This window comes from Schizophyllum commune (genome assembly GCF_000143185.2).
Source record: "Schizophyllum commune H4-8 unplaced genomic scaffold SCHCOscaffold_4, whole genome shotgun sequence".
Lineage (NCBI taxonomy): Eukaryota > Fungi > Basidiomycota > Agaricomycetes > Agaricales > Schizophyllaceae > Schizophyllum > Schizophyllum commune.
Window position 1 is genome coordinate 1032290 of NW_026089541.1, and position 26011 is coordinate 1058300.

At 58.2% G+C, this 26011-nt stretch overlaps 21 protein-coding genes across 21 annotated transcripts; 16 read left to right on the plus strand and 5 right to left on the minus strand.

Moving 5' to 3' along the window:
• Positions 1-4: 4 nt before the first annotated feature.
• Positions 5-1791, plus strand: SCHCODRAFT_02618059 (uncharacterized protein). Its single transcript, XM_050344850.1, has 5 exons — positions 5-222; positions 274-450; positions 575-1064; positions 1117-1378; positions 1430-1791. Exons 2-4 carry the CDS (start codon positions 292-294, stop codon positions 1374-1376), a joined length of 909 nt encoding a protein of 302 aa, XP_050200998.1. The 5' UTR covers positions 5-222; positions 274-291; the 3' UTR covers positions 1377-1378; positions 1430-1791.
• A 270-nt stretch (positions 1792-2061) lies between these two features.
• SCHCODRAFT_02698899 (uncharacterized protein) lies at positions 2062-2959 on the plus strand (the record flags this gene model as incomplete). Its single annotated transcript, XM_050346926.1, has 3 exons — positions 2062-2217; positions 2351-2627; positions 2679-2959. 3 exons carry the CDS (start codon positions 2062-2064, stop codon positions 2957-2959), a joined length of 714 nt encoding a protein of 237 aa, XP_050200999.1.
• Positions 2960-4020: 1061 nt separating this feature from the next.
• SCHCODRAFT_02618061 (uncharacterized protein) lies at positions 4021-5881 on the plus strand. Its single transcript, XM_003032548.2, has 5 exons — positions 4021-4381; positions 4432-4769; positions 4822-4992; positions 5039-5191; positions 5240-5881. The coding sequence occupies exons 1-5, from the start codon at positions 4102-4104 to the stop codon at positions 5720-5722; spliced, it is 1425 nt and encodes a 474-aa protein (XP_003032594.2). The 5' UTR covers positions 4021-4101; the 3' UTR covers positions 5723-5881.
• Positions 5843-6043, minus strand: SCHCODRAFT_02496386 (uncharacterized protein; the record flags this gene model as incomplete). The annotated part of the gene is made up of 1 exon (XM_050343040.1): positions 5843-6043. A coding segment is annotated over one exon (201 nt), but the record flags the coding sequence as incomplete, so codon positions are not given.
• A 243-nt stretch (positions 6044-6286) lies between these two features.
• Positions 6287-6451, minus strand: SCHCODRAFT_01046021 (uncharacterized protein; the record flags this gene model as incomplete). The annotated part of the gene is made up of 1 exon (XM_050340922.1): positions 6287-6451. A coding segment is annotated over one exon (165 nt), but the record flags the coding sequence as incomplete, so codon positions are not given.
• Positions 6452-6520: 69 nt separating this feature from the next.
• On the minus strand, positions 6521-6904 carry SCHCODRAFT_01053959 (uncharacterized protein; the record flags this gene model as incomplete). Its single annotated transcript, XM_050340942.1, has 1 exon — positions 6521-6904. A coding segment is annotated over one exon (384 nt), but the record flags the coding sequence as incomplete, so codon positions are not given.
• A 1762-nt stretch (positions 6905-8666) lies between these two features.
• Positions 8667-8933, plus strand: SCHCODRAFT_02497676 (uncharacterized protein; the record flags this gene model as incomplete). Its single annotated transcript, XM_050343064.1, has 1 exon — positions 8667-8933. A coding segment is annotated over one exon (267 nt), but the record flags the coding sequence as incomplete, so codon positions are not given.
• Positions 8934-9616: 683 nt separating this feature from the next.
• SCHCODRAFT_01121060 (uncharacterized protein) lies at positions 9617-10000 on the plus strand (the record flags this gene model as incomplete). Its single annotated transcript, XM_050341055.1, has 1 exon — positions 9617-10000. A coding segment is annotated over exon 1 (276 nt), but the record flags the coding sequence as incomplete, so codon positions are not given.
• Positions 10001-10768: 768 nt separating this feature from the next.
• SCHCODRAFT_02479013 (uncharacterized protein) lies at positions 10769-10966 on the plus strand (the record flags this gene model as incomplete). The annotated part of the gene is made up of 1 exon (XM_050342768.1): positions 10769-10966. A coding segment is annotated over one exon (198 nt), but the record flags the coding sequence as incomplete, so codon positions are not given.
• A 6-nt stretch (positions 10967-10972) lies between these two features.
• SCHCODRAFT_02474437 (uncharacterized protein) lies at positions 10973-11200 on the plus strand (the record flags this gene model as incomplete). The annotated part of the gene is made up of 1 exon (XM_050342730.1): positions 10973-11200. A coding segment is annotated over one exon (228 nt), but the record flags the coding sequence as incomplete, so codon positions are not given.
• Positions 11201-11344: 144 nt separating this feature from the next.
• On the plus strand, positions 11345-11761 carry SCHCODRAFT_01066120 (uncharacterized protein; the record flags this gene model as incomplete). Its single annotated transcript, XM_050340964.1, has 1 exon — positions 11345-11761. A coding segment is annotated over one exon (417 nt), but the record flags the coding sequence as incomplete, so codon positions are not given.
• Positions 11762-12136: 375 nt separating this feature from the next.
• On the plus strand, positions 12137-12550 carry SCHCODRAFT_02447042 (uncharacterized protein; the record flags this gene model as incomplete). The annotated part of the gene is made up of 1 exon (XM_003032549.1): positions 12137-12550. A coding segment is annotated over one exon (414 nt), but the record flags the coding sequence as incomplete, so codon positions are not given.
• Positions 12551-12661: 111 nt separating this feature from the next.
• SCHCODRAFT_01089075 (uncharacterized protein) lies at positions 12662-13000 on the plus strand (the record flags this gene model as incomplete). Its single annotated transcript, XM_050341001.1, has 1 exon — positions 12662-13000. A coding segment is annotated over one exon (339 nt), but the record flags the coding sequence as incomplete, so codon positions are not given.
• Positions 13001-13689: 689 nt separating this feature from the next.
• Positions 13690-16105, plus strand: SCHCODRAFT_02618067 (uncharacterized protein). The gene is made up of 2 exons (XM_003032550.3): positions 13690-14016; positions 14063-16105. The coding sequence occupies exons 1-2, from the start codon at positions 13763-13765 to the stop codon at positions 15678-15680; spliced, it is 1872 nt and encodes a 623-aa protein (XP_003032596.2). The 5' UTR covers positions 13690-13762; the 3' UTR covers positions 15681-16105.
• Positions 16106-16836: 731 nt separating this feature from the next.
• SCHCODRAFT_02535241 (uncharacterized protein) lies at positions 16837-18079 on the minus strand. The gene is made up of 2 exons (XM_003033176.3): positions 17867-18079; positions 16837-17811 (listed from the first exon to the last, which is right to left on the minus strand). Exons 1-2 carry the CDS (start codon positions 18049-18051, stop codon positions 16977-16979), a joined length of 1020 nt encoding a protein of 339 aa, XP_003033222.1. The 5' UTR covers positions 18052-18079; the 3' UTR covers positions 16837-16976.
• A 198-nt stretch (positions 18080-18277) lies between these two features.
• Positions 18278-19561, minus strand: SCHCODRAFT_02571814 (uncharacterized protein). Its single transcript, XM_003033177.3, has 2 exons — positions 19340-19561; positions 18278-19285 (listed from the first exon to the last, which is right to left on the minus strand). The coding sequence occupies exons 1-2, from the start codon at positions 19522-19524 to the stop codon at positions 18406-18408; spliced, it is 1065 nt and encodes a 354-aa protein (XP_003033223.1). The 5' UTR covers positions 19525-19561; the 3' UTR covers positions 18278-18405.
• Positions 19562-19696: 135 nt separating this feature from the next.
• SCHCODRAFT_02618076 (DUF1640-domain-containing protein) lies at positions 19697-21027 on the plus strand. The gene is made up of 4 exons (XM_003032551.2): positions 19697-20013; positions 20065-20157; positions 20287-20586; positions 20647-21027. The coding sequence occupies exons 1-4, from the start codon at positions 19837-19839 to the stop codon at positions 20725-20727; spliced, it is 651 nt and encodes a 216-aa protein (XP_003032597.1). The 5' UTR covers positions 19697-19836; the 3' UTR covers positions 20728-21027.
• A 60-nt stretch (positions 21028-21087) lies between these two features.
• Positions 21088-22442, plus strand: SCHCODRAFT_02495232 (uncharacterized protein; the record flags this gene model as incomplete). Its single annotated transcript, XM_050343015.1, has 4 exons — positions 21088-21231; positions 21280-21943; positions 21993-22105; positions 22155-22442. 4 exons carry the CDS (start codon positions 21088-21090, stop codon positions 22440-22442), a joined length of 1209 nt encoding a protein of 402 aa, XP_050201009.1.
• A 708-nt stretch (positions 22443-23150) lies between these two features.
• On the plus strand, positions 23151-24952 carry SCHCODRAFT_015246 (uncharacterized protein; the record flags this gene model as incomplete). The annotated part of the gene is made up of 10 exons (XM_003032552.1): positions 23151-23188; positions 23241-23381; positions 23430-23477; positions 23537-23786; positions 23835-23912; positions 23960-24094; positions 24144-24212; positions 24264-24393; positions 24446-24653; positions 24748-24952. The coding sequence occupies 10 exons, from the start codon at positions 23151-23153 to the stop codon at positions 24950-24952; spliced, it is 1302 nt and encodes a 433-aa protein (XP_003032598.1).
• Positions 24953-24979: 27 nt separating this feature from the next.
• On the plus strand, positions 24980-25469 carry SCHCODRAFT_02618084 (uncharacterized protein). Its single transcript, XM_003032553.2, has one exon. It carries the CDS (start codon positions 25032-25034, stop codon positions 25446-25448), a length of 417 nt encoding a protein of 138 aa, XP_003032599.1. The 5' UTR covers positions 24980-25031; the 3' UTR covers positions 25449-25469.
• On the plus strand, positions 25401-25949 carry SCHCODRAFT_02618085 (uncharacterized protein). The gene is made up of 2 exons (XM_050344851.1): positions 25401-25568; positions 25618-25949. The coding sequence occupies exon 2, from the start codon at positions 25660-25662 to the stop codon at positions 25861-25863; it is 204 nt and encodes a 67-aa protein (XP_050201010.1). The 5' UTR covers positions 25401-25568; positions 25618-25659; the 3' UTR covers positions 25864-25949.
• The last annotated feature ends 62 nt before the right edge of the window (positions 25950-26011 follow it).

The following is a 26011-nucleotide window of genomic DNA, read 5'->3' on the forward strand; positions in this document are numbered from 1 at the left end:
CGCGTGAAAGTGAAAAGTGGAAACCACTCGTGAACATCTCGTTCTCGCATCCTGGATTTCGCATTCACACATTCAGGCATGATCACGTATGCCTGTCACCCCTGTCCAGCCCCAAAGGCCAGAAACAGGGATAAACAGCAGATTGAAAAAAACCGTCGCGACCGATCAGCGTGTCTTGATCCCAACCGTCATCGTCGACAGGCGGCGCGTTCTTGTACATAGGTTCGTCAAGCGGTCCCCGCGTCCCCCTTCCACCGCCTGACGCTTCCACAGCTCTACGGGCGTCCTGACATGCCCAGAGATACGATCGCGAGGCGGGGCGTGCTCGGCCAGGCCCCTGTGCAAAGGAGGGCCGGAAGGCCTCCGGCGCGCGGGGCAGGCGCGCTCGTGAAGTTCGTCTGCGTGGAGGATGGCAGTCACTCGGTAGAGCCGACGCCTACGACGTACGATGTGAGTATTGTGCCTTCCTATCTCTCGCGCGCGCCCTTCGACGCGTTTATATCAGACGCGTCGAGAGTAATTAGGACGCGCCGAAAGCGATCAAGACGCGTCAGGCTCACAGTCTCGCCCACAGGAAGCCCTCCGAGTCGCCCAGGTCGTCCTACGCGTCGACGCGGCGCGTGCTACACTCCAGACGCGCGACCTCGCAGCGACGAGGGGAGCGGTATGCGACTTGCACGAGCGCAACTGGGAGGCGAGCCGGAGGTACCTGCTGGAGGTGCAAGTAATCGGGCCGAAGCTCCCGACGGTGTCAGCCGTCGCAAGCGCAGGTCGTGAGCAGGATGGAAGCAGCGCGAATGGAGTTGAAGGAACTGCTTCGACGCCAACAAGGACTCCTCCGCACCCTTTGGGCCCCCGTGCTGGGCTTACGCCGCGCCCAGCGAGGCTTGTGCCCATGCCGGCGCCGTTCAGCCCTCCTCAGCGGACTACCGAGCTTCCTTCGCCACCTATCACGCCTCAGGAGGCCTCTGGGAACAGGCTGAACGATGTGCCCTATGGCCTGAGCAGGCCAGTCGCGGGTCCGTCGTCACAATCATCGACGCTCGCCCCTCGCACGCCCGAAGGTGAGTTCACCACATCTGGTCGTTCGACGTATTACTTCAATTATCTACCCAGGTCGCATTGTCCTCAACCTAGTCTACACATTCGACAACGTCGAGCGCGCGCCCATCGGCTACCGCGTGCACCAAACGCAAACCTTGGCACGCATGTTCAACCATTTTGCGCAGTACTTGAGGCGGCCCGTCACCCACTTCACCTTCAAGCTGGACGGTACGGAACTGCAGCCCGATAGGGCGCCCATACAGCTTGGTCTGCGCGACGGCGATACGATCATGGTTCATGAATCCTCCGGCATGATGAGGTTCCTGGATTGAAGGTGCGTTCTCTGTTCCAATTATTAACGCCCATTCGCTCACATTGCGACCAGTCACACTTATGAAAGCCATAGACCCTCCCGATATATCTTTATTTCTAACTTGCTCCTATCTTCCTATCTTATCTCAGCGTATCCAGCGTATTTATCTTGCGGGCATTTTTCCCTTCGGCGACAGGGCCTTATCGATTCCAACTTGGTCTTCCAACCTTTCCAACCCTGTCTCCTCGTATCTTCCACGTCGATTAACCGCCCTTGACAATCCGTACCATTGAAGATCCTGATGTGCATCGACCTGTCCCTTTCGCGTGTCACCCTTCAACCTTTGACGACCCATGATATCCTTTCGCATTCCATCCCCTGCCCCTTTCGCATATTGGCTAAAAGAGCATCGCCGGCCTTTACACGTCAACTTGCTCAAAGGGTACGTTCTTTGAGTGGACCGCCACTGACAGATCCTTTGTTGGACTGAAAAGGGTATATATGGCCGGCGGCGTCAATGGTAGGCTTCAAGTTGCTGACGTCCCTGCCTCGCATATCAGCTCCTCGACATCCGTCTACGCCTTTGCATCCGTCCCTCGCCTTTCTCCATCTGCCTTCCGCCGTGACTGCGCATCCACCTTTCATCTACACGTCCCCCCACGTTTGTCCGTCCGCCTTAAGCCTGGCCACGATCACTACTATCGATGGCTGTGCCGGACTCTCCTCAGCGCGGGGTCGCCGCCACTACCCCCGTCTCCGCCAGGAAGAGAGGCAGGCCGTCTGCTAGGGGGGCTGGCGAGATCATCAAGTTCTCAAGAAACGGCAAGGAAGTGCTTTTGCCGACACCGGTGACGTTTCCGGTGAGTCTGCCAATCCTCCATCGGTCTACATAAGTAGGGCATGGCCCGGGGGAAACCATCATGTCCAACAAAGTCTCCCTTGTTCACTGCATCCTCTATTTTCTGCCAGAGTCTGACAAGCCATATGCAACAGGATGCGTGCCTTGTAGCGGGAGAGGCCACAGGCGTCGACGCCACCCAAGTCAGACTGCAAACGAGGGACCTTGCTGCGTGCCAGGGTCAACTCTGCGATCTGAACGAGCGTAATTGGGAGGTTAGCCGTCCCTACCTGCTTCAGGTATTCGTGTCCGGCCCAGTCGAGGGAGCCTCGCCCCGCGCTGCTGTAGGAGACGGAGTTCTACCGGCGTCGAGCGGGTCATCGCAGCCTGGCGCTCGGGCCGTGACCGTCTATCCGGGCACCCAAACCGAAGGTACGTATCTTTCCTAATCCTTCTTCCTTGGTTTCTCAACGGCTCTAGCAGGCTGCATCGACATCCGCATCCTCTACACCAACTACCTCGACGATGTAATCGCACGCTCGTATCGCGTACGCGTCTCGCAGCCCTTGCGCTGGGTGTTCGACGATTTCGCAGAATTTATGATGCGTCCTCTTGACACCTTCGAATTCAGGGTCGACGAACGGCAGATCACGGCCATGGACACTGCCAGAGGCCTCGCCTTGGCGAACGACGCTGTCATAGATGTGAACGACTGCGAGGACTGGGTTCACACTGATGATGCGCGTTTGGAAGATCCGGAGTAGTACCATATCTTTGACTTAGGATTGGGGGCGCGCAAGTCCCCCTAAGTGATCGGCGTGCTTAGTCAGCAATGATCAGCGCTTGGACCTGTAAAGGTCGTCCTTCCACCTCCCATGTCGTTGCACCACACGCGAGTTCTGAGAAAAATACCACAAGGGCGGAGTCACTTCTGAGATCTAGCTGCAACGTTGTAGATCTTCTCCGAATGCTGTGTAAGCCAGTAGATCAGTCGAAAGGGTGGTTTCCCACACCCTTCAGAGTCAACACGCCAAAAAGCCTCTCTGGGGCATGGAAAAAGGTGTTTGAGTTTCGGGATGAACCCTTGCGCAATACATGCTGCTATTCCCAAGCCATTAGTATGCTTTCTGCATGCGCAGACCACATACAACTCGAGCATCAATCGCTGGAGTAAATTCAGGCCACCATGGCCACAACGGACCCGTGATGTACGATACTTTGCTAGTTCATAGAAGGCTTCCGTGTGGATAATTCCATACCACAGACACCGATGAGACCAAGCTGCAGACCCCGCAATCATCGCCCGAGCGCTAGACTGCGCGTGATGTCACGCGTTTGGTCACATTCTGACGGCGCAAGTATTTCCAACTAATCTCCTGCCACATTGCTTATTCCTACCCGGGATCAGCAGATCTATGCTCTATACATGCGGGACAATTGCACCTTCGCGGCACATTTCCCATTTTCCCGATTTTCAGTCACATCCTTTTTGGGAATCGAACCACAAGACAAGATTTGAGGAAAAGGCGACGAAGGACATCTGCCCGGACATTATCTACACTGTTTCGTCCTTTCATCGCGGAGAGAGGAAAGATGCCTGGCGAGATTTACTGGAAATACAGTCGCCGGCTCAATCTTCCTAAATAAGCAGTTTGATGGCACCGGAGCTTTAGGGGGAGTTGCGTCCCCCCATTAGGATAAATCGGCTTGAGGCTATGGCTCTAATTCTACTGCACCAACGTTACAGCATTTTGCGAAAAGCTTGTCCGGTCCGCGCCGGAGAAGTATAATAGAAATTGATGGACTTCGTCGTGTGAATTGTTCGGTTCCGCCCGCCTCTTGTCCTGGACCGCCATTGTGACCGCTGCGCGGTCGCGTCTACTTGTCTCCTCCTCGCCTGCATCTAATGTCTGACGAAGAGAAGCCCCCGGTTACTCCCCCTGCCCGGCGGCGCGGCATGGGTAGGGCGAAGTCGGCGCGACTGGTCCTCGACTCCAGCGACCTCGACCTTTCGCCTCGCACGGCCCTCTCGAAACCTCCGACATATCGCCTCGTGGAGTCAGATGAAGACGACGGCGCACCTCGTCAGCGTCAGCGGGTGCACACGGCGGATCCGGACGTGACTGTCGTCGGAGAAGACGAGGACGAGGGCGCGCAGGCTCCGAAGGCCGCGAAAGAAACAGAAAGTGCGTATTTGTGCTCTTGGCATATGGCAAGCGCATTGACAGCGTGCCAGATGCTGCCAAGATCCTCTACAACATCAAGCTCTTTCAGTACTCCCAGCTCAAGGAAGAAATCACGAAGCGCAAGTTCCCGAAGACGCGTACCGTGCAGTGGTCAGTGGCCGAGCCCTTCGACACCATCAAGGGCAAGCTTTGCGCTGTCGCGACGGGCCTACGCAACGAGCTCTCCGCCGCATACAAGGACTACGAGGTCACCTACACCATCCCGCGTCGCATCACCAGTCCCACCGCACTTCTCGTCGACAGCGACTACGAAGTGCTGATCTCGCAAGCTTCCCTAGTCAAGACCACCCCAGCCACAGTGAATGTCTTCATGTGCCCCCTGAAGAAGGTGTGTGCGAGCTTTCGCTATGAAAGGCCATCTCTAACGCGCATATATACAGCCTAATGACACGAAGCGCAAGACCCGTGACTCGGACGACTCGTCGCCACCGCGGAAGTCGAAGAAGAAGGTGGATACGGAGTCCGACGATTCTACGGATGACGACAAGTCCAGGAAGAAGAGGAAGAAGAAGAAGAAGGGGAAGGGGAAGGATGTGAAGGACGCGATGGAGGTGCGCTTGCAACACGCATATACCGTCCCTCACTAATCGCATGCAGTTGCCGCTGAACAAGCAGAAGGTCGACTTCATCAGGCAGCTGCAGGAGAAGTATGCGTGCACGACGCATGGCGGCTATTGCCTATTCACTACGAAGCACCCGAATCACTACGCGTTGAAGCATCCCCATCTTGACATCTGGGCGGCAGCTTTGGTGCGTGGTCTAGTCATGTTCCTCGAGCGTCTACTCACAGGCCTATAGATGACAGACAACGACAACATCGCGACCCTCGAGAAGCCCCCCAACTACGTTGAGTTTGAAACATGGCCTGGCTACGAAGTTGCAGGCCCTACCTCCCCCATCCTCGAGCGCCGCGCACAGCTCCTACGTGATCGGAACAAAGGCACCGCAGCCAATGCTGGGACGGTCATCAACTTCTACGGCGACAAGATGGATGCCGCTACTACCAGCGCTGCTGCCGCCCCTGCTCCCGCACTGTCCATCACCCCATCTTCGTCAGCGCCTCTTGTTGAAGGACCGTCTGGCCCGCACATGCCAATCAAGGACTTTGTTACCAAGTATCAGCTTTCCAGTACACTTTCTGACAAACTCATCGAGAATGGCTACGAGTCAACGCGCGCTATGAGCCTGATCGAGCTGCCGCAGCTCTCGGAGATGGAGTTCAAGCCGGGACACATCGCAAGCTTGCGCGTCGCTATCAAGGACTGGCAGGCTGATGCCTGATTGTATGTATTCTGCTTTCGCTCGCTCTGTACTGTTGCTATCATTCGCATATTGTATTGCTCTGCCCGTTGTCATACCCTGCTGCTGTCTCGTTCTCGTAGCCGTACACTTGTCTGTATATTACAAATATCCTGCGTGGGAAAAGTATCCTTGTGCATCTTCTGCTGTGATGATCAGAGCCGCTTCGTAAAGGTGATACATAGTAGCTGGCCCATTGGCAACACTGAACAAGTCAATGTTATGACGTATGAAAGCCTTGAACTTAGAGAAGGCTTCTTCAATGGGGTTGTAGTCAGGCGAGTACGGTGGTAAGTACAAGAGACGGACACCTGCAATCTCATAAGTATTCGACAGTGCTACATGTGACGGATCATACCATGGCCCTCCACGAGGTTGCGGACATCTTCACCATGATGGATCTTCGCGTTGTCCATGATGAGAACACTGAGCTTCCCGGGAAAAGGCGAGCATAGAGGAAGCTGTGCAGGCGTGAGATATAGCGTGAACGTCGTGAGAGCGACGTACCACTTCCTCTCGGAGGAAGTCACAGAACATAGCCCTCGACATAGAACCCTGAACAACTCTCCTTCCAACCATCCCATCGACTGTGAGAAGGCCCGTGGTCGTGAAGCGATGACCGCGGACAAATGGTTGCTCCATGCACGCACGATCACCTTTCGGTGATCGTCCGTTGCGGCGGTAGACGGTGCGCTTGTCGGTGGCGGTCTCGTCCAAGCACCCAATTTGTTCAGGCGTGAGCTGAGCGACGCGTTCGATGAATGCAGCGCGTTTCAGAGGGTTGCGCTCCTTGGCAATACGGCGCAGCTTCTTCGAGGTATAGCCATGACGAAGAAGTTCTCGATGAATGGTTGAGAAGTGCACGGAGAGGAAGCGGTTTTCGCGGAGGAGATCGGCAAGTTCTTCGAGGAACCAGTCAGGGCGTTGACGGACTAGGCGGAGAAGGTACATGACGTCGTCTAGCATGAGTTCCCGCCGTCGACCAGGGATGCCGTGCTTGTGTTTGACGACGTCGCCCGTTTCAGTCCACAGTCTGTGGATGCGCGAGAAGGTCCTGGTGCTGAAGCCGACGCAGTCGCAGATATCCTCGACAATCATGTGCCCAGCATCGTAGAGCTTGACAGCAGCGAGTTTGAGATCACGGCTGATAGTGCGGTACACCATGAGATGGCGAGTGGCGAGAGGGGAAAGAGGTGCACGATGAGCGGCGCGGGGCGCAGGCAGGTTGTGACAGCGAAGGCGGCGGTCAGGATCAAGAGGCGGGCGGAACCGAACAATTCACACGACGAAGTCCATCAATTTCTATTATACTTCTCCGGCGCGGACCAGACAAGCTTTTCGCAAAATGCTGTAATAAACAAATACGGTCAGGGTCTTGGAGTGTGGGTCCAGCGAGCCTCGTGTCCTGTTGCTATCAGTGATCCACAGTCCCGGGCCGTACGTCGTGAATCCCTGAGATCGCAGTGGCTCCTCGGACCTCGGCCGCTGAGAATACATCTATCTTGTAGAGTTTGTACACTGCCCACTTTCTCCTTGTTTCCCGCCCTCATCTCTCTCCTTTCCTCCTCACTCCTTTATCCCGAGCTCCTTGCCTTCCGCGCTCATGTGTCCAAGCGAAAGTCCCACGGGCTCGTGCGGCGCGGAACGCGGTAGAGTACAGTCAACGTCGGCTCATGCTTCGCCATCCCTCAAACCCCTCACTCTCTCAGCCGAGAGGACCGTTTTGACCAGTCCGCAAGAAGGCGCGACTGCACGAGTCACGAGAAACCGAGGCGGCGCCAGCGCAGGCCCCCACAAAGTAGCCCCACAGGGCCAGCGAGGGGGAGAGGCGGCTGCTCAAGGCCCTCTCCCGCTCCAGGCGGGAAGGCGCGTATCCGAGTCAGCATCGGCAAGCTCGAATACTGACCCAGCTCCCCCCGAGACCCTTGAGACTCCCTGTGAACTCGCGAAGACGCTCGACGTCGATCACCTCGGGGTGAACCTGAAGGACGGGCTGCAGGCCATCAAGACGGTCCTTAACGCGCAGTGGCGCAGGAAAACGGGCGGCAAGTTCTCGGGCATGGGCTCGTCTGCGTCAAGCACCCTGATCGAAATCGTGGACCGCCTATTACACGTCGCACGGCCTTCGACCACAAACATCGACCCCTTCATGGCCCATGCCTTCGTACGAGCCGAGGAACACCGAGAACAGCAGCAGAAGGCTCTCCTGACGCGTCTCGAAGATCAGCACCGAGACCAGATGGCACGGCTAGAGAACGTGCAGACCACTGTCGTCAAGACTGCTTCACCCGCGGCGCGGCCATTACCCCGCAATTCTGGCAACGACGGGGCGGACGCAGAACGGTCGCGGCTGGCGGGGGCGCGCCGCCCAGACCATAGCGTGACCTTCACGCTCAGCAAGTGCAGCGCGGACGTCAGGAAGAATCTGCCGAGCGAGGGCAAGGCACTCGTCGAGCGTGTCGAAACCGCCGCCCGCGGCTGCGGTGACGACCGGGTGTCGAGGGTCCAAGTGACGGCTGCTAGGCTGAACAAACACGACAAGCTGGTGGTGGTCGGGCGAGCGGGCACCGACGCTGAGGCCCTACTGGCGACGTCCGACCTATGGCTCCCGAAGCTTGCTCCGGCGGCGAAGCTGGTGCTCAAGACCACGGACATCGTCGTCAACAGTGTCCCCACGTACTTCAACCCATCCAGTCGGAAAAGCATCGACGGCATTATTGCGGACAACATAACTGACTGCGAGGGCAGCACGCATATCCGTAGCGCGCACTGGCTGAATCCGGCCCACGCAGCGGACGACCGGGTCAAGGCTTCGTCCCTCATCCTGCACATTTCCGACTTCGAAACAGCGCGGTACTTTGTCGAACATACCATTGTCATCGAGCACCAGTGGAGCATCTGCCGGTGGTACTGGCCTGGCGCTACACAGTGCTGGAAGTGCCAGGGATATGGGCATATCTCTGCGAAGTGCAAGCACGAGGGCGATGTCTGCGGACGTTGTGCTGGCCCCCATCGAACCAAGGCCTGTGACCAGCACGGCCTGTACACATGCGCCAACTGCCAAGGGGCTCATTTCTCATCGGATCGTCGCTGCCCCACGCGCCGCACGGCTAATGCTGAAGCGCGCACGGCCTTCTATGCACAGCACGGCCTCTACCACGAGTCGGAAGCGACAGCTATGGCTGCCGCGTAAAGGGCGACGCGTGCCCCTCGTCTCAGCTGCGGGTTCAGACCCACAATGTATCTAAAAGCACAACAACAATGCAGTCCTTACTCAACTCGACGTCTCCCGACGCGATCGACGTCCTATGCGTGCAAGAATGCCCGGCGCGCCTCCTTGACATGCCGTCCCTTGGCTCAAACCAGCATTGGACCCGTGTCCTGCCAGCCGTGCGCGGCCATCCTGACGCCAGCCTGTATGTCAGCAACCGACTGGCGTCGTCGCAGTGGACCCCTGTACAGACGGGGTCCCTGTATCTCGCTGCGGTGGACCTCCTCGTCTCGCGCGACCGTCGGATCCGAGTCTATAGTATATATAATAACCCAAACAAAAATGACGAAGCCATCGACCACCTGGCGGCCGAGCTCGCCCTCATGCCTGCGCACTACGAGGTCATCCTCCTCGGTGACTTCAACAAACACGCGGAGGAGTGGGAGGGCACGTCCCGCCCCGACATATGCGACAGAAGCGACTGCGAAGAGCTCCATGCGCTGGCAGCAACATACGACCTCCAGTGCTGCATCCCACCTGGCCTCCCTACCTTTGCCCACCGAGCTTACAACGAGCATAATCTGTACACGAATGATCTGATATTCGCCTCCAAGACAACACTTCTTCCCGCGCTCCGGCGGTGCTATGCCGGCGAGTCTCACGCCTCTGACCACTTCACGGTGACGGCTGAATTCGATCTCCCCCTCTCCCATGCCCGCTTTGTCCCCCGGCCGCTCTGGGGAGACGCGAACTGGGACGAGTACGAGAAGCGCATGATGAATGCGCTCCGTCACCACCCTATCCCCCACCATCCGGAAGGATGGACGGAAGACCAAATTGATGGATACGTGCGGTGGATGGTGGCGACCACGCAAGATGCTCTTCGAGCAACAGTGCCTCTATCCAAGCCCAGCCCGTACTCGCGCCGGTGGTGGACCAGGGAGCTCACAGCCCTGCGCAAAGCGATGAACCGGACTCAACGCAGCTGGCAGAAGCGCGGGAAGGTCGAGGACTGGACGGCATGGCGAACAGCGCGGAAGCAGTATCGCAACGAAATACGACGGCAAAAGCGACGACATTGGCGAGCGTGGCTGACCGACATTCTGGAACAAGACATATGGAAGGCGGCGAAATACGCAGCTGATCCAGATGAGGGCACGGAGCCCTCGCGCACCCCGGCGATGCGCATGCCGGACGGCTCTACAGTCACGTCGTCGGAGGCCAAAGCTGCACTCTTCGCTGGCTCAATGTTCCCCGAAGCGCCCCCAGCGCACGCGTGTCCCTCTCTCCCGCACGCACCCCGTGGACCTCGAGTAGACCGGCCTGCGGGCACGCTAGGGGGAGACCAGAACGCTGCTCCGCAGCGATCCGGTCTCCCGCCTCGCGAAGCGAGACGGGAAGTACCACCTAGCCCTTCCACAGTTTCCAGTGCTGACGAGACCTTTGAGGATGCGGCTCCTGCTCCGACGCCAGCCGTGCTTGAGGAGGATGTGCAGAGGGTGCTCTTGCGCGTCAAGGCCAGGTCTGCCCCGGGCCCGTCAGGAATCCCCAACATCGCCCTCCGGAAAGCTTCGTCCTTCTTCACACCTGCCATCACTGCCCTCCTCCGTTCCACTCTGGCGCGTGGGTACTTCCCGCGCGAATTCCGCACATATACGACGGTCGTCCTACGCAAGCCAAAGAAGCCAGACTACAGTGTACCCAAGGCGTACCGGCCCATTGCTCTGCAGGACACCATCGGCAAGGTGATGGAGGCGACCATGGCGGACAAGCTCGTCGAGTACCTCGAGTCGCGAGGCGCGCTCCCTGCTACGCATTTCGGGGGCCGTGCTAACCGGTGCACGCTGGACCCTCTCCTCCTCCTCACGCAGACGGTCAAGGATGCGTGGCGGAGGGGGCGAGTGGTCAGTGTCCTGTACCTGGACGTCTCTCAAGCATTCCCGAACGTTGCACACGGCCCACTACGAGCTAGGCTGCAGGCAGAGAGGGTTCCAACGGCGGTAGTTGACTGGATCATGAGCTTCTTGGCTGACCGAACAACGACCCTCCGCTTCGATGACTACAGCTCGCAGGAGGCATACCCCGTCCCCACTGGCGTCCCTCAAGGCTCTCCGCTAAGTGTCATCCTATATCTCATCTATAGCGCGGGCTTGCTGCGGACGGGAGACGGCATCATGGGCAGGGCGGACATGACCCTCGGCTACATCGACGACACCGCCTATGTCGTAGTCGGTGACTCGGTGCACGAGAACCTCGAGAAGCTCCGACAGGTTGCGGAGAGGGGTCTTCAGTGGGCAGCCGAGTCACACTCGAAGTTCGATGTCGACAAGTACCAGCTTGTCCACCATGCCCCACCCCGCAGCCCCAGATTTGTCAACACCACCTCCCTCCCCCTACGCCTTCCCGGCAACAGGCTGATATCTCCCACAGACGAAGCAAAGTACCTAGGCGTATATATCGACGCGGGCTTGACGTTCAAGCGCCATGCCCAGTACGCATCGGGGAAGGGTACTGCAGCGGCCACTGCGCTGGGACGGCTCGCGCGGCCTAGCTTCGGTATGCCCCCTCGCTTTATCCGCCAGCTCTTCCAAGGGTTGGTCGTCCCGCGCATGGAATACGCTCTCCCAGTCTGGTTCCGGCCAATAACCTCGGGTGAAAGGAAGCGGGGAGGGACGGTCGCTTTTGCAACGCGCCTGGCGAAGGCACAGAGGCTGGCGTGCAAGATCGCAACAGGAGCTCTCCGGTCGACGTCCACAGATGCGCTGGATTACCACTGCAACATGCTACCCATTGACTTGCGGCTCAACCTAGCCGTGTTCAATGCCACGGCCCGCATTGCCACACTGCCCACCGACCACCCGCTGCACTACGTCTTCCGCCGATGCTGTCAGGTGCCGCGCTTCCACCGCTCACCCCTCCATCACATCATAGCCGCTTTCCCCATCCTACGCAAGCCCCTCGAAACTATCGACGCGCGACCGCTCTCGATCAACAGGGACGGCGTGTCTTTTGCTATTGCGGAGTCCAAGGATGCGGGTGCTGCTATGACAGCGGAGCTGGAGCGTGAGCGCGTGTGTATCTATTCGGATGGCTCGGGGTACAAGGGACATGTGGGCGCAGCTGCCGTCCTCGCCTCCCGGACGCGTGGTGAATCTCGCCGCCGCCTGCACATGGGGCCTGCCGAAGAGCGCACAGTCTTTGAGGCTGAGCTGGTTGGTGCTAGCCTCGCCATCGACATCATCGCCAGCACGAAGCGGTTGACGCGGGCTGCCGTCCTCCTGGACTCGCAAGCGGCCATACAGGCCCTTCGGGGGTCGGGTACCAAGGCGGGACAGCAACTGGTCCATGAGTTCTGGGTGCGTGTGCACCGGCTGCGTGCCAGCAGACGCACGCTTTCTCTTATCGTCGCCTGGGTACCCGGGCATGTCGGAGTGGAGGGTAACGAGCGGGTGGACGCAGAAGCGAAGGCTGCCGCTGAAGGCTGTGGCGATACCCCCCTGCACGACAAGCGTGGCTTGCTCAATGGACCGCTCCCAGTTAGCAGGTCAGCGGTCATCGCAGCGGAAAAGTCGCGCGTGCAGCAGCAGTGGTGCCGCCGCTGGAGGGAAGCCCCCAAGAGCTGCTCATTCCAGAAGACGCTGGACGATACGCCCCCGGGTCCGGCGGTCTTCCGCCTCTACGCGGGACTATCGCGCCCAGACGCAAGCTTGCTCACTCAGCTCCGCACGGGGCACATCGGCCTGAATGCGAACTTGAACAGGATTGGCCTCTCCCCTACCCCGACGTGCCCTCATTGTGGGATGCGGGAGACGATAACGCACTACGTGCTCCGCTGCCCGCAATACCGCCCCCAACGCGCCATACTGCTCCGCGAAACACGACTCGCCAACCCCCAGCTACGCTACCTCCTCAGTGTCCGAAGCCGCAAGAATGTTCCTGCTCTCCTCCGCTTTGTCAAAGCTACAGGACGCTTCGCCACCTACTACACGGCAGTGTCGAACCCCGCAGCAGGCAGCCAGGTCCTCCCGGAGGATACTCAAGGCGATTAATGCGCTGTTCCAAACTCCTCCGGCAGCGCGGCCCGCATATGGCAGAGGAGATTATCTCGAAGTGCCTGCGGGCAAGCAAGGGGGAGGCCGGCATCGCGATGGACTGGTGTCCGCGCGATACGGTCTCCCGTCCCTTCTAGGGCACGGGAAGTCTTCCACTCGACCCAGCGTTGATTTAGCTTGCTAACACACTCCGAGCGCACAGGCGATACCCCCCTTTTTCCCCCATAGACCTTTCCCTTTTCTCCCATCTTGTACACACATGTAGACTACCGAGTAACATAATCACTTTCCTGACTCCGTCACACATGCTTCACCCGACGATTCCTGCGACGACGCATGACGCACGACTTTACTTTACCACACGACTGCAAAGACGACATTACCGCGCAAAGTACATTACCGAGACGGCCTTTTTAGCTACCCTCACTACTTACAGTGCGCTGTGACATGCCCCGCAAAGCGGGGTCATGCAGTAGAATGGAAAACAACAACAACAACACTCCTTTATCCCGGGCGCGACTCAAGCACTCGACCCTCCAGCCGAACTCAAGGCACACCCGCGCGAGGGGCCGTGTGGGGCGACGCACGGAACGTTCGACCAGTCAACGCCGCCATCACGTCGCATCACGCGCCAGAATCGCAGATCTCACGATTTGCGGAGAGCACCATTTCTTCTCCCAGCGACGTTCTTCAGGGAGCGGGCCAGGGCTCGAGAGGCGTATCTTGCCTTCTACCGTGCCGCGGGATAGCGACAACACCATGGACGCCTGCAACTTTTCATCATCTGCGTCCTGCACAGTGCGCTTCGCCTCGCACTGCGCATTCATCCCCGCGCCGTGCAAGAAGTCCAAGGGCGCCTCGACGCCCTCGCGCTCGGACAGCCCTGCGCCGTCTGTAAGCGGCGCGTCCCCGCTGTCGCCTACCAAGACCAAGGCGCGCGTGACGACGAAGGCGGTCAGCATTCCCCTTCACAAGTTGTCGCTCAAGCTCCCGCTCCCACTTGTTGAGTTTGGGTGCGTCACATCCTCGCCAAGTTGGCATACTTCTCATCCATGATAGCCCTCTATCGCCTCCCAATATACCCACATCTATGCATGCAGGGTTTGGCTCCCCGCGCAGCGAGGTTCCCGCTCAGAGGAGCGGGTCGCCAGCACCACCCCCAGTCCCACCCAAGCCCGCGACGCCCACGAAGTCCTGCTTGCGCGCCCCCAGGCTCCAGCCCGTCAAGAAGCGCCCCACCACCCCGCGCCGCGCGAGCATGCCCCTCCCCTTCGCCCCCATGCAGCTCGTCCAGGAGGTCAAGCCCGTGCCTGGACGCGCCCTTGGCGAAATCGAGGTAGTGCCTGTAGAGTGCACCCTAGCACCCCTAGCGCGGCGCCGCAAGCCTCGCCTTGCTGGGATTCTCCGCCTCGCGCCGCGAGAGCTCGAGGAGAGCCCGGAGGAAGCGGAGCTCCGCGCTCTGCGCGCGCACGAGCTGAAGGGCTGCTGCGCGCAGTGCGCATCCGCGTGCACGGCATCCGCGCTGCAAGCCGAACAGTGGACGTTGGGCGCGCGGAGGGCGTGGGCGGCGTATACGTTCGGCGAGCATATGGCACCTGCGGCGCCGACGCCGTCAGGGCATCTTTTCTCGGTGGATGAGGTGGACCTGTTGCGCAGACGGTCACAGGAGCCCATCATCCGCGAGGGCGAAGCATCAGCAACAGCGATTGTTGTGACAGACGAGGAAGGAGGGCAGACCGCGGCCGAGCCTCATTCTCGTCAGGTGTCCGGGGAATCCTCCCTGTCATCCTCCTCCGGCTCTTTGTCCTCCCACTCAACCGACAGCCTCGCAAGCATCGGATCCGCCACCCTGACATCCCCGCCGACCTCACCCCCATGCTCGCCGCCCCAATGCCTCTCGCCTCCGCTTTCGTTCTCGTCCTCCCCGCTGCCTTCCCCGCTCTCGTCTTCGTCCGCGATCTCATCGCCGGCCCTCTCGACCGACGGCTTCCCATTATCGGCATCTCCCTGCGTCCCGCCCAAGGCACCATATCGCCCGTCCGTGGCAGACGACGAGGACGAGCTCTTCCCGCTCCCCGCGCGCAAGTGCTCGCCGAAACTGCCATGCCCGCGCTCGCCCGTTAAGGCGCGCCGCGCGTCCGCGATATGCGCCATGGACCGCGTCGTCGACATGTCGACGTGGAAGGATAAGGAGGGAGAGAGATGCGTCAAGGATGGCGAGATATCTCTGACGGGCGAGAAGAGCAATGCAACGCAGGTTCAGCCCACGGACTCGATTGCAGAGAACTGGGAGGAGGTGACGATGCCCGGCGAGACGGCCCCCACCTCGGAGGTAGAGCAGATCATCGCACCGTCGCTGGCGCGCAAGACAGTCGATCGCAGGCGCTCGGCTTCCCTGGCGCTCTCGCTGCCAACTGCCGCGAAGCCGATGCATAGGCGCTCCTCATCGACCTCCGCGAGCCCGGTCGCTGCGACTTCGCCGAGCCCAGTCACTACGACGTCTCCTGTGGTTGGCGCGGCGATTCCATCTCCCGTGCAAGAGACCGCGCCCCTAGCCACCCCGCCGCCGACACCTACGTGCCCTCCGACGTCTCCTCGCCCGAAGGCCAAGCGGCGCGGATCCATCCTCTCCACCCGCTTGTGGAAAGGCGCTCTGACCATGGGTGGCACTATCTGATTGTCTGCTAGTCACGCTTCATCTCCTGCTGCTTACTAGCCTTTCGTTTGTTGCGGTAGCCCACTCGCCTGTTGCGCTAGACTCGATTGTCTACCGCCCCGGCCGCCCTCGCTCCCCTTTGGTGTAATCCCCTCCACCTCCCCTGGTGTAATCCCCACCCCATCACCAAGCTCAACTCCCCACCAAGAACGTCCTGTGCCACAATTGTTCCATCACCCTCGCCTACGAAGGCACCGCACCGCAAGCCCGTACCACCACCAGTTCTACCAACTATCGTCTCTCGTTCCCCGATCCTGTCTTTATATCCTGACCCCCAGTTACCCACCACGCACCGCGGGCGCCCAGCCGCGCTCGCGTCCCTCATCTCCGTCGGGTGTTTAGGCGCCCTCGGAGTGGCGCGGCTCGCCTGAGGCGGGTTATGTACCCTGCCGCGAGTAGGGTATATACCCTATCGCGAGTGGGGCATATACACTGCTTCGAGCGCGGTATACCCCTCGCCTTAGGAAGGTTATACCCCCTCAGCCGCCGCGTGACTGTACCACGACCCCGTCCGCCGCTGTATCGAGACTACGGGCCCTGTATTCGGGCTACACGGGCCTGTACCCATGGGCCGGTACAGCACGCTTCCGCTCCCACCCTACCGCCCCCGGACTTTGTCGAATGTGTCTCACTGCTGTCGGATACCTTATACCACCACCTCGTGCGCTTCTTGCTTACAGCGTCTGCCGCGTAGCGCCAGCGTCATACCCCTCATCTGATCCCCCTTTCTTCTTGACGATCTTGACAAGCGCATACACCGGCCCCGTTGCATAACAAACCGCACACCCTGCATATAGCCACGCATCCCTCACCATGCTGTATATACTGACGCCATGTTTTGCTGTCCATAATAATCGGGGAGGCCTGCAGCTCCCCTTGGTTCGTTCGTATAGCTCCTTCTGATTCGTTCGTCGAGACTCGGATACTGTGCATATTTTGGCCTGGATACCGTCTGCATCTTTCCATCCTCATCGGCATACCGTTGCAAGCATCGTCATCATCGTTGGGATTTCCGAAGTACATACTTTATTCCTGCGAGTGTAGCAGTTGTTAGCTACCTTCGTACGTAGTCTTTGTGATAGATCGCAGTGGTCGATTTGTTTGACCATGGAGTTTAGTCTGATCTCGCAACGTTCATTGATCATGAGCTCGTCGCTCATCTAAAGAATTCGCCACAGGCAGCGCGCACGTATCGCGGGAGGTGCATGCGCCTTCTACATCGCCGGCAGCTATATCAGTACGGCATTGCTGCACAAGCTACTTGAGTAGTGAAGCCTCGATCTCCGCCAGGACCTCCTTCGACACGTCCACCCATTTCGTTATGCTAGGTGCCATATTTCCGATATCATCCTCGCGCATGCTGTCCCTCTCGGCGCCCATCTTGCATTCACGGTCGAAGTCATTTTCGCTCACGATGTCGAACCGATCGCCCGCCCAGACATCCGTGATATTGCGATCCGCTGGTAAGTTAGAGCAGTGCGACCAACAGATGCGGCTGAGGACCGCAGACCCAAGGCAGGGATCGGCGTCAAAGATGGAGGTGCGCTTTGGTTTTCTATCCTTGTTGAACTTGGCCATCGCCTTGCCTGTGACGTACTCCCCCTTCGACAGATTGCGAAGTACGAACCCGCTTTGGTCCACCGAGCACCACTCTATTGGCAGCACTTGCTCGAGCAGGAACGTGATTTTTTGACTCTCGTTATGGTATGCGCGATCTCGCATGTATTCGTCGGGTCGCGCCGTGAAGAAGGGCATGTTCAACCTAGACTTGATGCTGCATTCCTCCTGGTGGTCGGAGTAGATAGCATCCGTGCCGGGAGGTGAGAAAATGTCGATGACCTCTGGTCCAGGGATATGCAGGCTGGGCGGAAAGAAGCCCTCGTCGTTGTAGTCGCCCAGAACGATCAGACGTTGCTCGATCGCGGAGCATTTGGCAAGACGTTGTTCGGCGAAACTGATCAAGTGGCGAGCACCGATATTCCAGAGATCTCGGTAGGTGGCGCACAGGAAGACAAGCTCGATCCAATCATCGAGCTGAGCAAAGACTGCGTCGATCAGCTCGTTGGGCAGAATGAAGATGCATTCGGAGTCGCTGGACATTACGATATGGTAAGCCATCCGGTAAGTAGGCCACTGTAATAGCTTACCTCCAATGAGGCTGGCGCTGCATAACTGCTCCTCGAGTTTCGACTTGGACATCAGTCGCAGTGACCAGCTTCCTCGGTCTTAGCATGTCGAAGACGGTGCTTCCGAGTTGCCAGAAGCCCTTGCCAGGACACACTCGTGTCTTCGTCTTCCCATCCAGATTAGCTAAGGCCCAGTGCTGTCCCATGTGGAAGTCAGAGTGGCGTACGGTGATAGTGGTCGGTGGCAAGAGCAGAAATGAGCGAAGCACGTCAACGATCACGTTTTTGCGGTAGATGCCGGGATTTGTGGCGTTAGTCAACAATCCGACGCACATGTGTACATAGGTTGGTACTTGAGGTGAGTCGCGCGAGCGTGTATAGCTCACGAGCGCAATCTTCGCCATAGACCAGGTTGGCCAAAGCACGATCGTTTGGACACAGTAATTTTATTTGTCACACCGGCCCTGTATCCTTAGTTGTACCAAGGTCGCGCGATCGCTGAGCAGAGATACATATGAGAACCAAGGGTGCAGTCTACAAGCCGAACACTTCTACGTGACCTAGTTTGAAGGGAAAAAGTCCTTCTCTAATTCGGCGACTACCTCCCCGGACACGTCGTGCCATTCGGCAGTCGTGCCTTCGCTCTCGTCGACGAGTTGGTTGGGAGCAAATTCCTTCTTGCAGTCCCGTTCGAGTTCATCTTCGCCCACGATATCAAACCGATCACCTGCCCACACGCCCGTATAGTTATGTCTCCCGTCACCGTTAGAGCAGCGCGACCATATGATGCGACTGAAGACCGCGAAACCGAGGCACGGCTGAACGCTGAGGGGGCGGCCCTGGGTCTTCATATCCTTGTTGAACTTGGCCATCGCCGCTCCAGTTACATACTCCCGCTTCGAGAGACTGCGGAGTACAAGACGGCTTTGGTCTTCCCTGCCATACTTGATCGGCAGCACGCTGTTGAGCAGGTCCTGTATGTTCTGCCACTCGTATTGATGCGCGGGAATGCCACCGCGGAAAGGCAGGTACGAATGGGGGAGCGTCTTGATAGGCTCCATGACGAGAATCGTCTTGATGTCGCGTTCGTCCCGGTAGTTCGTGTAGACGCGAGGTATGTCGGCACAGTTCGTATCCTCCTCGGGATCCCCGGCGTTGCGCAGCGAGAACAAATCGCGCACCTCGGCCTCGGGTATGTGGACGCCGGGCGGGAAGAAGTCCTTGTCGTTGTAGTCGCCCATGTAGATGAGGCGCTGCCCGATAGCGGATCCGTAAGATTTGGCGAGCCATTGATCAGCGACCTGGAGCAAGTGGCGAACACCGATGTTCCAAAGATCGCGACAAGTGACAGCGAGGAAGACAAGGGCGATCCAGTCGTCGACATGTGTGAAGATCACGTCGATGAGCTCGTTCGGGAGAGTGAAAATAGCTTGTGGATTACTGGGTACACTGCGTTAGGTGCCACAAGGAAGAGACACATTGAGAGTAGCATACCTGGACAGTGGCTGGCGCTGACTGAACGTTCCACGGGTTTCGACCAACACGTCGTCTGCATGGACCAGCTTCCTTGGCCGAAGCATGTCGAAGATGGTGCCTCCCAGTTGATAGCAGCCTCTGCCAAGGCACAGGCGAATCCTAATCTTGCCATCCAAATTAGCCAGAGCCCAGTCTTGTCCCATGTTGAAATTGATGTGGCGTGTGTTGATGGTGGTCGGTGGTAGAAGGTGAAGAAGAGCAGAAAGCATCGAAGCGCGCAGTGATCACGCTCTCGGTAGATGCCGATAATTTGTGGCGCTGCTGAATGACGCATGCAGCCGGCCGTGGCGGCCCGCCGATGCCTGCGCGCCTGAATGATTTCCGGAATCAGCTCTTCCAGTCACTTCAGCTTCATCCCATCCTCGTCAACCGTCAATCACTGCATTTTCTCTCCTTAACCCCTCTCCCTCCCATCCATCTAATCTCCCTTGAACGTGACCACCTATACGTACTCCATGGCCTCCATGCTCTCCCTCGCCACCAGGCGTGCCGCATGCTCTGGGTCAAGCAGCTGGGCTGCAGGGCCCTCCGCGTTACGCATGTTCTCGATGACCCCTCGGCAATCGGACTTCCACTTTGACACACATCACTTTGTTGAGCGTCTGGAGAGGGAGGGACTCAATCGTGCCCAGGTGTGTGTCGCATCCGACCGAAGGTGCATGGGTACTGAAGCGGATATATAGGCAGAGGGGATCATGACTGCCATGGCAGAGGTCATAGATGAGAGCATCAGGAATATGACCAGTAACATGGTTACGAAGGCTGAGCAGGAGAAGGTATGGCGTCGCGCTCCCTGTTCTAGTCACCTTGCTGACCGACGCGTTTCATTTCCTCCTTTCCCCCTCCTCTCCGCTTCCTCTCTGCCCTCTGACATTACTACCACTACCCTAACACGTACCACATAGCAACACTACACTCAACAAGTTGACTTCGCGCAGATTAAGTCCGAGCTGCAGCTCATGGAGAAGAACGACCTGGCAATGCTCAAAGCTGAGAACGACCGCCTCCTGAACGACATCGAGAAGCTCAAGCAGCGGCTGAGGGAGGAGATCACGCGCACGCAGGCCGGCGTCCGGCTCGACCTCAACCTCGAGAAGGGCCGCATACGCGAGGAGAGCTCGGGGCAGGAGCTGAAGATCAAGGAAATCGACACGCGTATAGAGCAGGAAATCGCGAACCTGCGGACGTCGATACAGGCGTCGAAGGTGCGTTCGGCCAATATCTTCCCAACTGAGGAACCTGTGAATACTTATGCGGCTTTGTAGGCGACCACCTTGCAGTACTTGGTCGGTATTGTGACTGGTTGCTCGGCGCTTGTCATGGCGTACCTCCGCTTCCGGTCATGACGACTCTTGCTCTCTTTCATTCAGCTCCTGCACGAGAATCAATTGTATCTATAGATTATGGCGCTATACTCGGGACCTTCGGTATCTATCTAATGCTATACCTCGCTTCAGCTCTTGCTTTGGTGCAATGCACGGCTCAACTTTGCGACCAGCGCATACGTTCACACCCTCGGTACGGGGACGGTCATTGGTCGATGGATGAGTAGGATCCGCTTGTATATACTGCAGGGTAGTCGAGTGCGTGCTATAAGCGCTTAGGGATATAGCCGTCCTAACATGATGCAGTAGTCAAACCGTGGGACATCACGCAGTGATCGAAGTCAGTCGCGGACCGGAGACGCGACGGGCTCACCTTCCTCCATGTTATCGCGTGCCTGGCGATGCGGTGTACAGCGGTCTGCGCTACTGCAAGCCAGAGGGAGGGTCTCCGCCCAACTGAGCGCGTACTTGCACGCGTCGACAACCCAGCACAATGCCGCACTCTCGCAGCAGGGTTTGGACGTGGTGCGTTCAGTGTCATAGCAGGGGTCTCTCTGGTTTACGCGAATTCAGCGAAACCTTGCACCATTACCACCTCCTAATGGTGATGCAGAACCCCATCCGGTGCGCGTCCGCGGTGCACACATCATAAACCGAGCACCCAGACGCCACGGCTGGAAAGAGTTCGCCCTCGTCTCCACCCTCGACGCCTCCAAACTCCAACCCACCGACGTGCAGGACCTCTCCGGCCTCCGCTTCCACGGCATCAACATTATTCCCGACCCCGACGACCGCGCCAACTCCCACCGCAAGCGCGACATCTACCGCATCCCCTTCACCTACACCCGATGGCCCCTCACTGCGCCGTCCCTCCTCGCGCCCTTTCCCGAGGGCACGCGCGGCTTCTTCTACTTCTACCATAACGCGCTGCATCCGGCAACTAGCGGCGTGCGCTTCCGCGTCGTGCCCTCGGGGCGGCCAGAGGACTTCGCGGCGGGGCACGACCTGTTGACGTCCGAGGGCGTGGTGTGGGGCCCGCGCATGTACCGGCTGGTCTTCCCCTTCAAGCCTGGCGCGCCTCGCGGGTACAGGCTCTCGGACGAAGAACTCAGGAGCGAGTACTACCGCAGAGATCGGGGCACGCCCATCAGGCAGAGCAGCAAGCTGCGGTACCAGGCGCGTCAGGGGGAGCTGCTGGACTACCTGACTGACTTTCACATCAGTGAGGAGGATCTGAGTGCGTACTCTGCCTGAGGAGTGTCTTTGTGCCAGCTGACGAGCGATAGAGACGGCGAAAATGGTTAGTGGTAATGGTCCACAAAACAGCTACCATTCTCGACAGCAGTTTACCATTGAAAGCCTTACTGAGCCCTTCACCTTGCCGTTGGGATTGGGCAGGGTACGTCGTTGCTGTCGAGGCGCTTTCTTCGTTGCTAACCATTAGGCAGAGCGTGCGTATGATCACTCCTGACGGAATCCATGTTCTTCGACTACAAACGATATGGTCCATTGCACGAATGCCTGTGTGGGACGGTTCGTGTTTTCTTTGGGTCTTCAACAACTCGACGCTCATGTCTTCCTCACACAGGTCTCGTCCGCGCTCGTCTCGAGCTCTCTACCCTTTCAGAGCATGTCAACACGCGCACGGTCGTCGTTCGCATCCTCGACATCCTCGATGGCCCCCGCCTCGTTTGGCACGGCGCAGCCGGCGGCGTGGACGAGTCACAAGATGTTGACGAGGCAGTCATCGAGCCTGAACCTACAGAAGTGCGCAAGCACGTCGGCGTCTGGGCGAACTCCTTTGAGTCGTCCACCTCCGAACGCGGCTGGTCCGACTTCGACGTGATCCACCTCCCGCGCACAAGCGCATCGCAGCCGAAGCGCATGCTCGACGCGCTCGACAAGTCCGAGGGCTCAGAGGCGTACATCGACCACACGAGCGGGAGCCGTCTAAGGGGGCGGCCGGCGAATTCGAGGTCCTTTGTGTTCACGCCGGTGCCCAAGCCGGGTGCGCTGCTGCCGAACCCAAGGTGGCCGGCGAAGGTGTGGTCAGTAAACGTAGATGATGGTCTCCCAACGAGCAGGGCGTTGCGCCCGCTGGTGGACCTCTACATGAAGCAGAAGGAGATGGAGTCCGCGTCTAAAGTGTCGCAGTAACAGGCGCTGTCTCTATCTGCCTCTCTTTGATTGTATATATACCTCGTATTAATCACCTATCCTACGAATATTTATCATACGGCTTTGGGTGCCCGTTCAGTGTATGGACAGGCCTTGTTCTCGCAGGCGGGCCGTGCAGAGAGAGCGCCACAAAAGGAAGCTTTGTCTGTGTTTGTGCCCAGATCATCTCCCCACGGATGGCCACAGCGAATCACCGCGTCTTGTTTCCCACCTTGACCTCGAATACTGCCCCCTCAGAGCCACAAAAACATAAGCACCTACTCAAGATGTCAATGTCGCAGGATTCGTGGCCACCGGCTCTCAAGTTCGTCTGCTGCCGTGTCACCCCATGCCGCATACGCTGACGACCCGAACAGGGACTGGGTCTCCAAGTGCCTCGGAATGATGACTGACCTCAACCGCGCGGAAGCGCAAGCGGAATTGAAACAGGTAATCCATGATGCGTTCGTCAGTAAATCCCTCTGGACGACCGACTGGTCTGGGATGCAACTCCAAAGGTGCCATCTCGTCTGACAACCCCGATGTCTGCTTCTGATGCCCTCTAGCCTCATACCCAAGCCGATGCCCGTGGTGAACAATCTCAAGCGGAAGAAGTGCGTGGTCGGCACATACCTCACATGCACATGCTGACCTTGTCCTCCTGTGGCAGAAGTAACCATGCAGTGGAGCCCCCGACCACGAAGAAACAGAAGAAGAACGCGCTCAAGAAAGCTGAAGCCTCCCGCACATTTGACCCCAACGATCGGGCTGCACTCGATCGCCGCGCGCAGCGCTTTCAACGTGAACACGAGATCGAGCGCCAGAAGAATATCACCAGTCAGACCGCCAATCTCCATCTCAGTCATCATCCGCGTTATGCTCACACACCTTTCGACCAATCCGCCGAGCCTGAGGGCGACCCTGTGCGTAACCCTCCCTTGACATACTCCCCACATCGTGACCAGCCACAGAACGTCGTGGATTGGGACCGGTACACCATTGTTGGGACCTGTACCGAGCTCTTCAAGGACTATCTTCGGTTGACAAGTGTACGTGTATTGTTCTTACCCGCGACAAGCCAACAGAGTATTCGCAGGAACCGAAACCGGAGCAAATTCGCCCGTTACCCATCTTACAGCAAGCTTTTGAGCAAATCAAGATACGTTTCCGCAACCGAGCACCATACAACTGGATCTGTAACCAGCTGAAGAGCCTGCGCCAAGATCTTGTCGTACGTTACCACTCCCTTGTGCCATGGTTGCTTGCTTAACCGTTCGCAGGTGCAGCGCATAAAGAACGAGTTCACAGTTAAAGTGTACGAGTCGCATGCACGGATGGCGCTCGAGAATGTACGTAAATCCTAGTGCTTGCTGTGCTCCAGTCGCTCATCGCATGCGTAGAACGATATGGTGGAATACAATCAGTGCCAGGCTACTCTGAAGACTCTTTACGAGCTCGGAATACCTGGCGCCCACAACGAATTCACTGCCTATCGCATTCTCATGCTGCTGCACGGGCGTAATCGCAGCGGTCTGTCCTTCCCTCATCCTTCCCGCTCCCCGCGCTGACTCGCTCTTCCCAGAATCAAATCTCTACGTAGGTCAACTAACGGCACAGCAGAAAGAGGACAAGGCGGTGCAGCATGCTCTGAACGTGCAGCGGGCTCTGGCGCTGGGGAACTACCATCGGCTCATGCGGCTGTATGAGGAAGCACCGAACATGAGCGCATACATCATGGACCACTTCATCCCTCGGGAACGCGCGCGCGCGTTAATCTGCATCACCAGAGCGTACGTTGTCCTACTCTGTCTATCATCTCCTAAGCCACCCTCTACTCTCCGTATACCTCCCCCCGCAGCTTGCGCTGACATGCACCCCTCTAAGATACAAGCAGATCCCAATCAGCTTCCTGCAGAACGAGCTCTGCTTGGAGACGCCCGAGGGCACGCACCAGTTCTTGCAAGAGTACGGGTGCGCGATTTATACGCCGGACGCAAAGAATGTGGACTGCAACGCGATCGACCAAGTCACACTACAGAAGACCTTCGAGCAGAAGTATCGCAAGATTAACATCAAGGGGGCTATATGAGGTCGCCGGCTCGGAGATGGGGTGGTTGCGGTTTGGGTGCGGTTTGCTATGGCTTGTGCGGTGCGCCACAGCCTGCGCGATGCCCAAGGGCGCGCGAAGCCCCTATGGCGTCCGCGGTACTCAACGGTGCGCGCAATGCCCTACGGGGCTCGCGGTGCCTTGGGGTGCGGTGTCCTACGACTATCGCGGTACCCCATGGCCTGCGCTACTCTGTGACATCCACCACTACTCTGTGACCTCCACCAATACCGTCGAGGTTCTTGCCACTTCCGTTTTCACGGTGGCGGTGGCGATCCTATGCTCTCTATGGTTATCTATTCATCTCCTTGTCTTACCATGCTATCCTTCCTTCCCCTCGCATGGGTCCTCTCACTTCCTCTTGCATGGGATCTTCCTCCTTGACACGAGATCCCTCACCTCCGGTTGCATTGGGCCTACCAATCACGTCTGTTTGCTGTATCAGTCTACCATGTTTTCTGCACGGCTTTCGGAATAGACTTATGATCTTCTTATCTTCCTTTCGGTTACTCTTCGGTGGATGTGGGGCGTGGGTGTCAGGCTGAGTGGGCTCAGGTCATCGTATAACATCACGACTTCACCTGCGATTTGAACTACGGTAGGTGGCACTATCCTAATCATGCCGCGCTCAGCTACTTTCTTGCCAGCTTCCATCGGTGCCGGTGACTTCGAGCGCGCTCTGTGTTCCTATGCATGGTGAAGGCTTCCGCCCATTCCCCTCCGTCGCCTTCGGTCTATGGGGTCTTCCCGGCGCCTCTTCGTGTATTTGCATGACTGAATGGACACCGGCAATTCAGCCTCGGACTTCGTCGAGCGCTTCTTTTGACGCTATGCACTGCTACCTCCACGTCGATTCAATCTCGGTTGACTGTGAGTGCAGGCCTTGGCTTTAGTGGTCCACTTCGAAGAGGTCGCCGATACGAGAATCCCTATCACAGGACGCTGTCCATGTGCGCAATGTGCGTTCTTCAATCGCGCTGTGCGTATTCTTTACACGCGCCTGATGCACGTATCTTATCGTCCATACAGTCCACGGCTCTC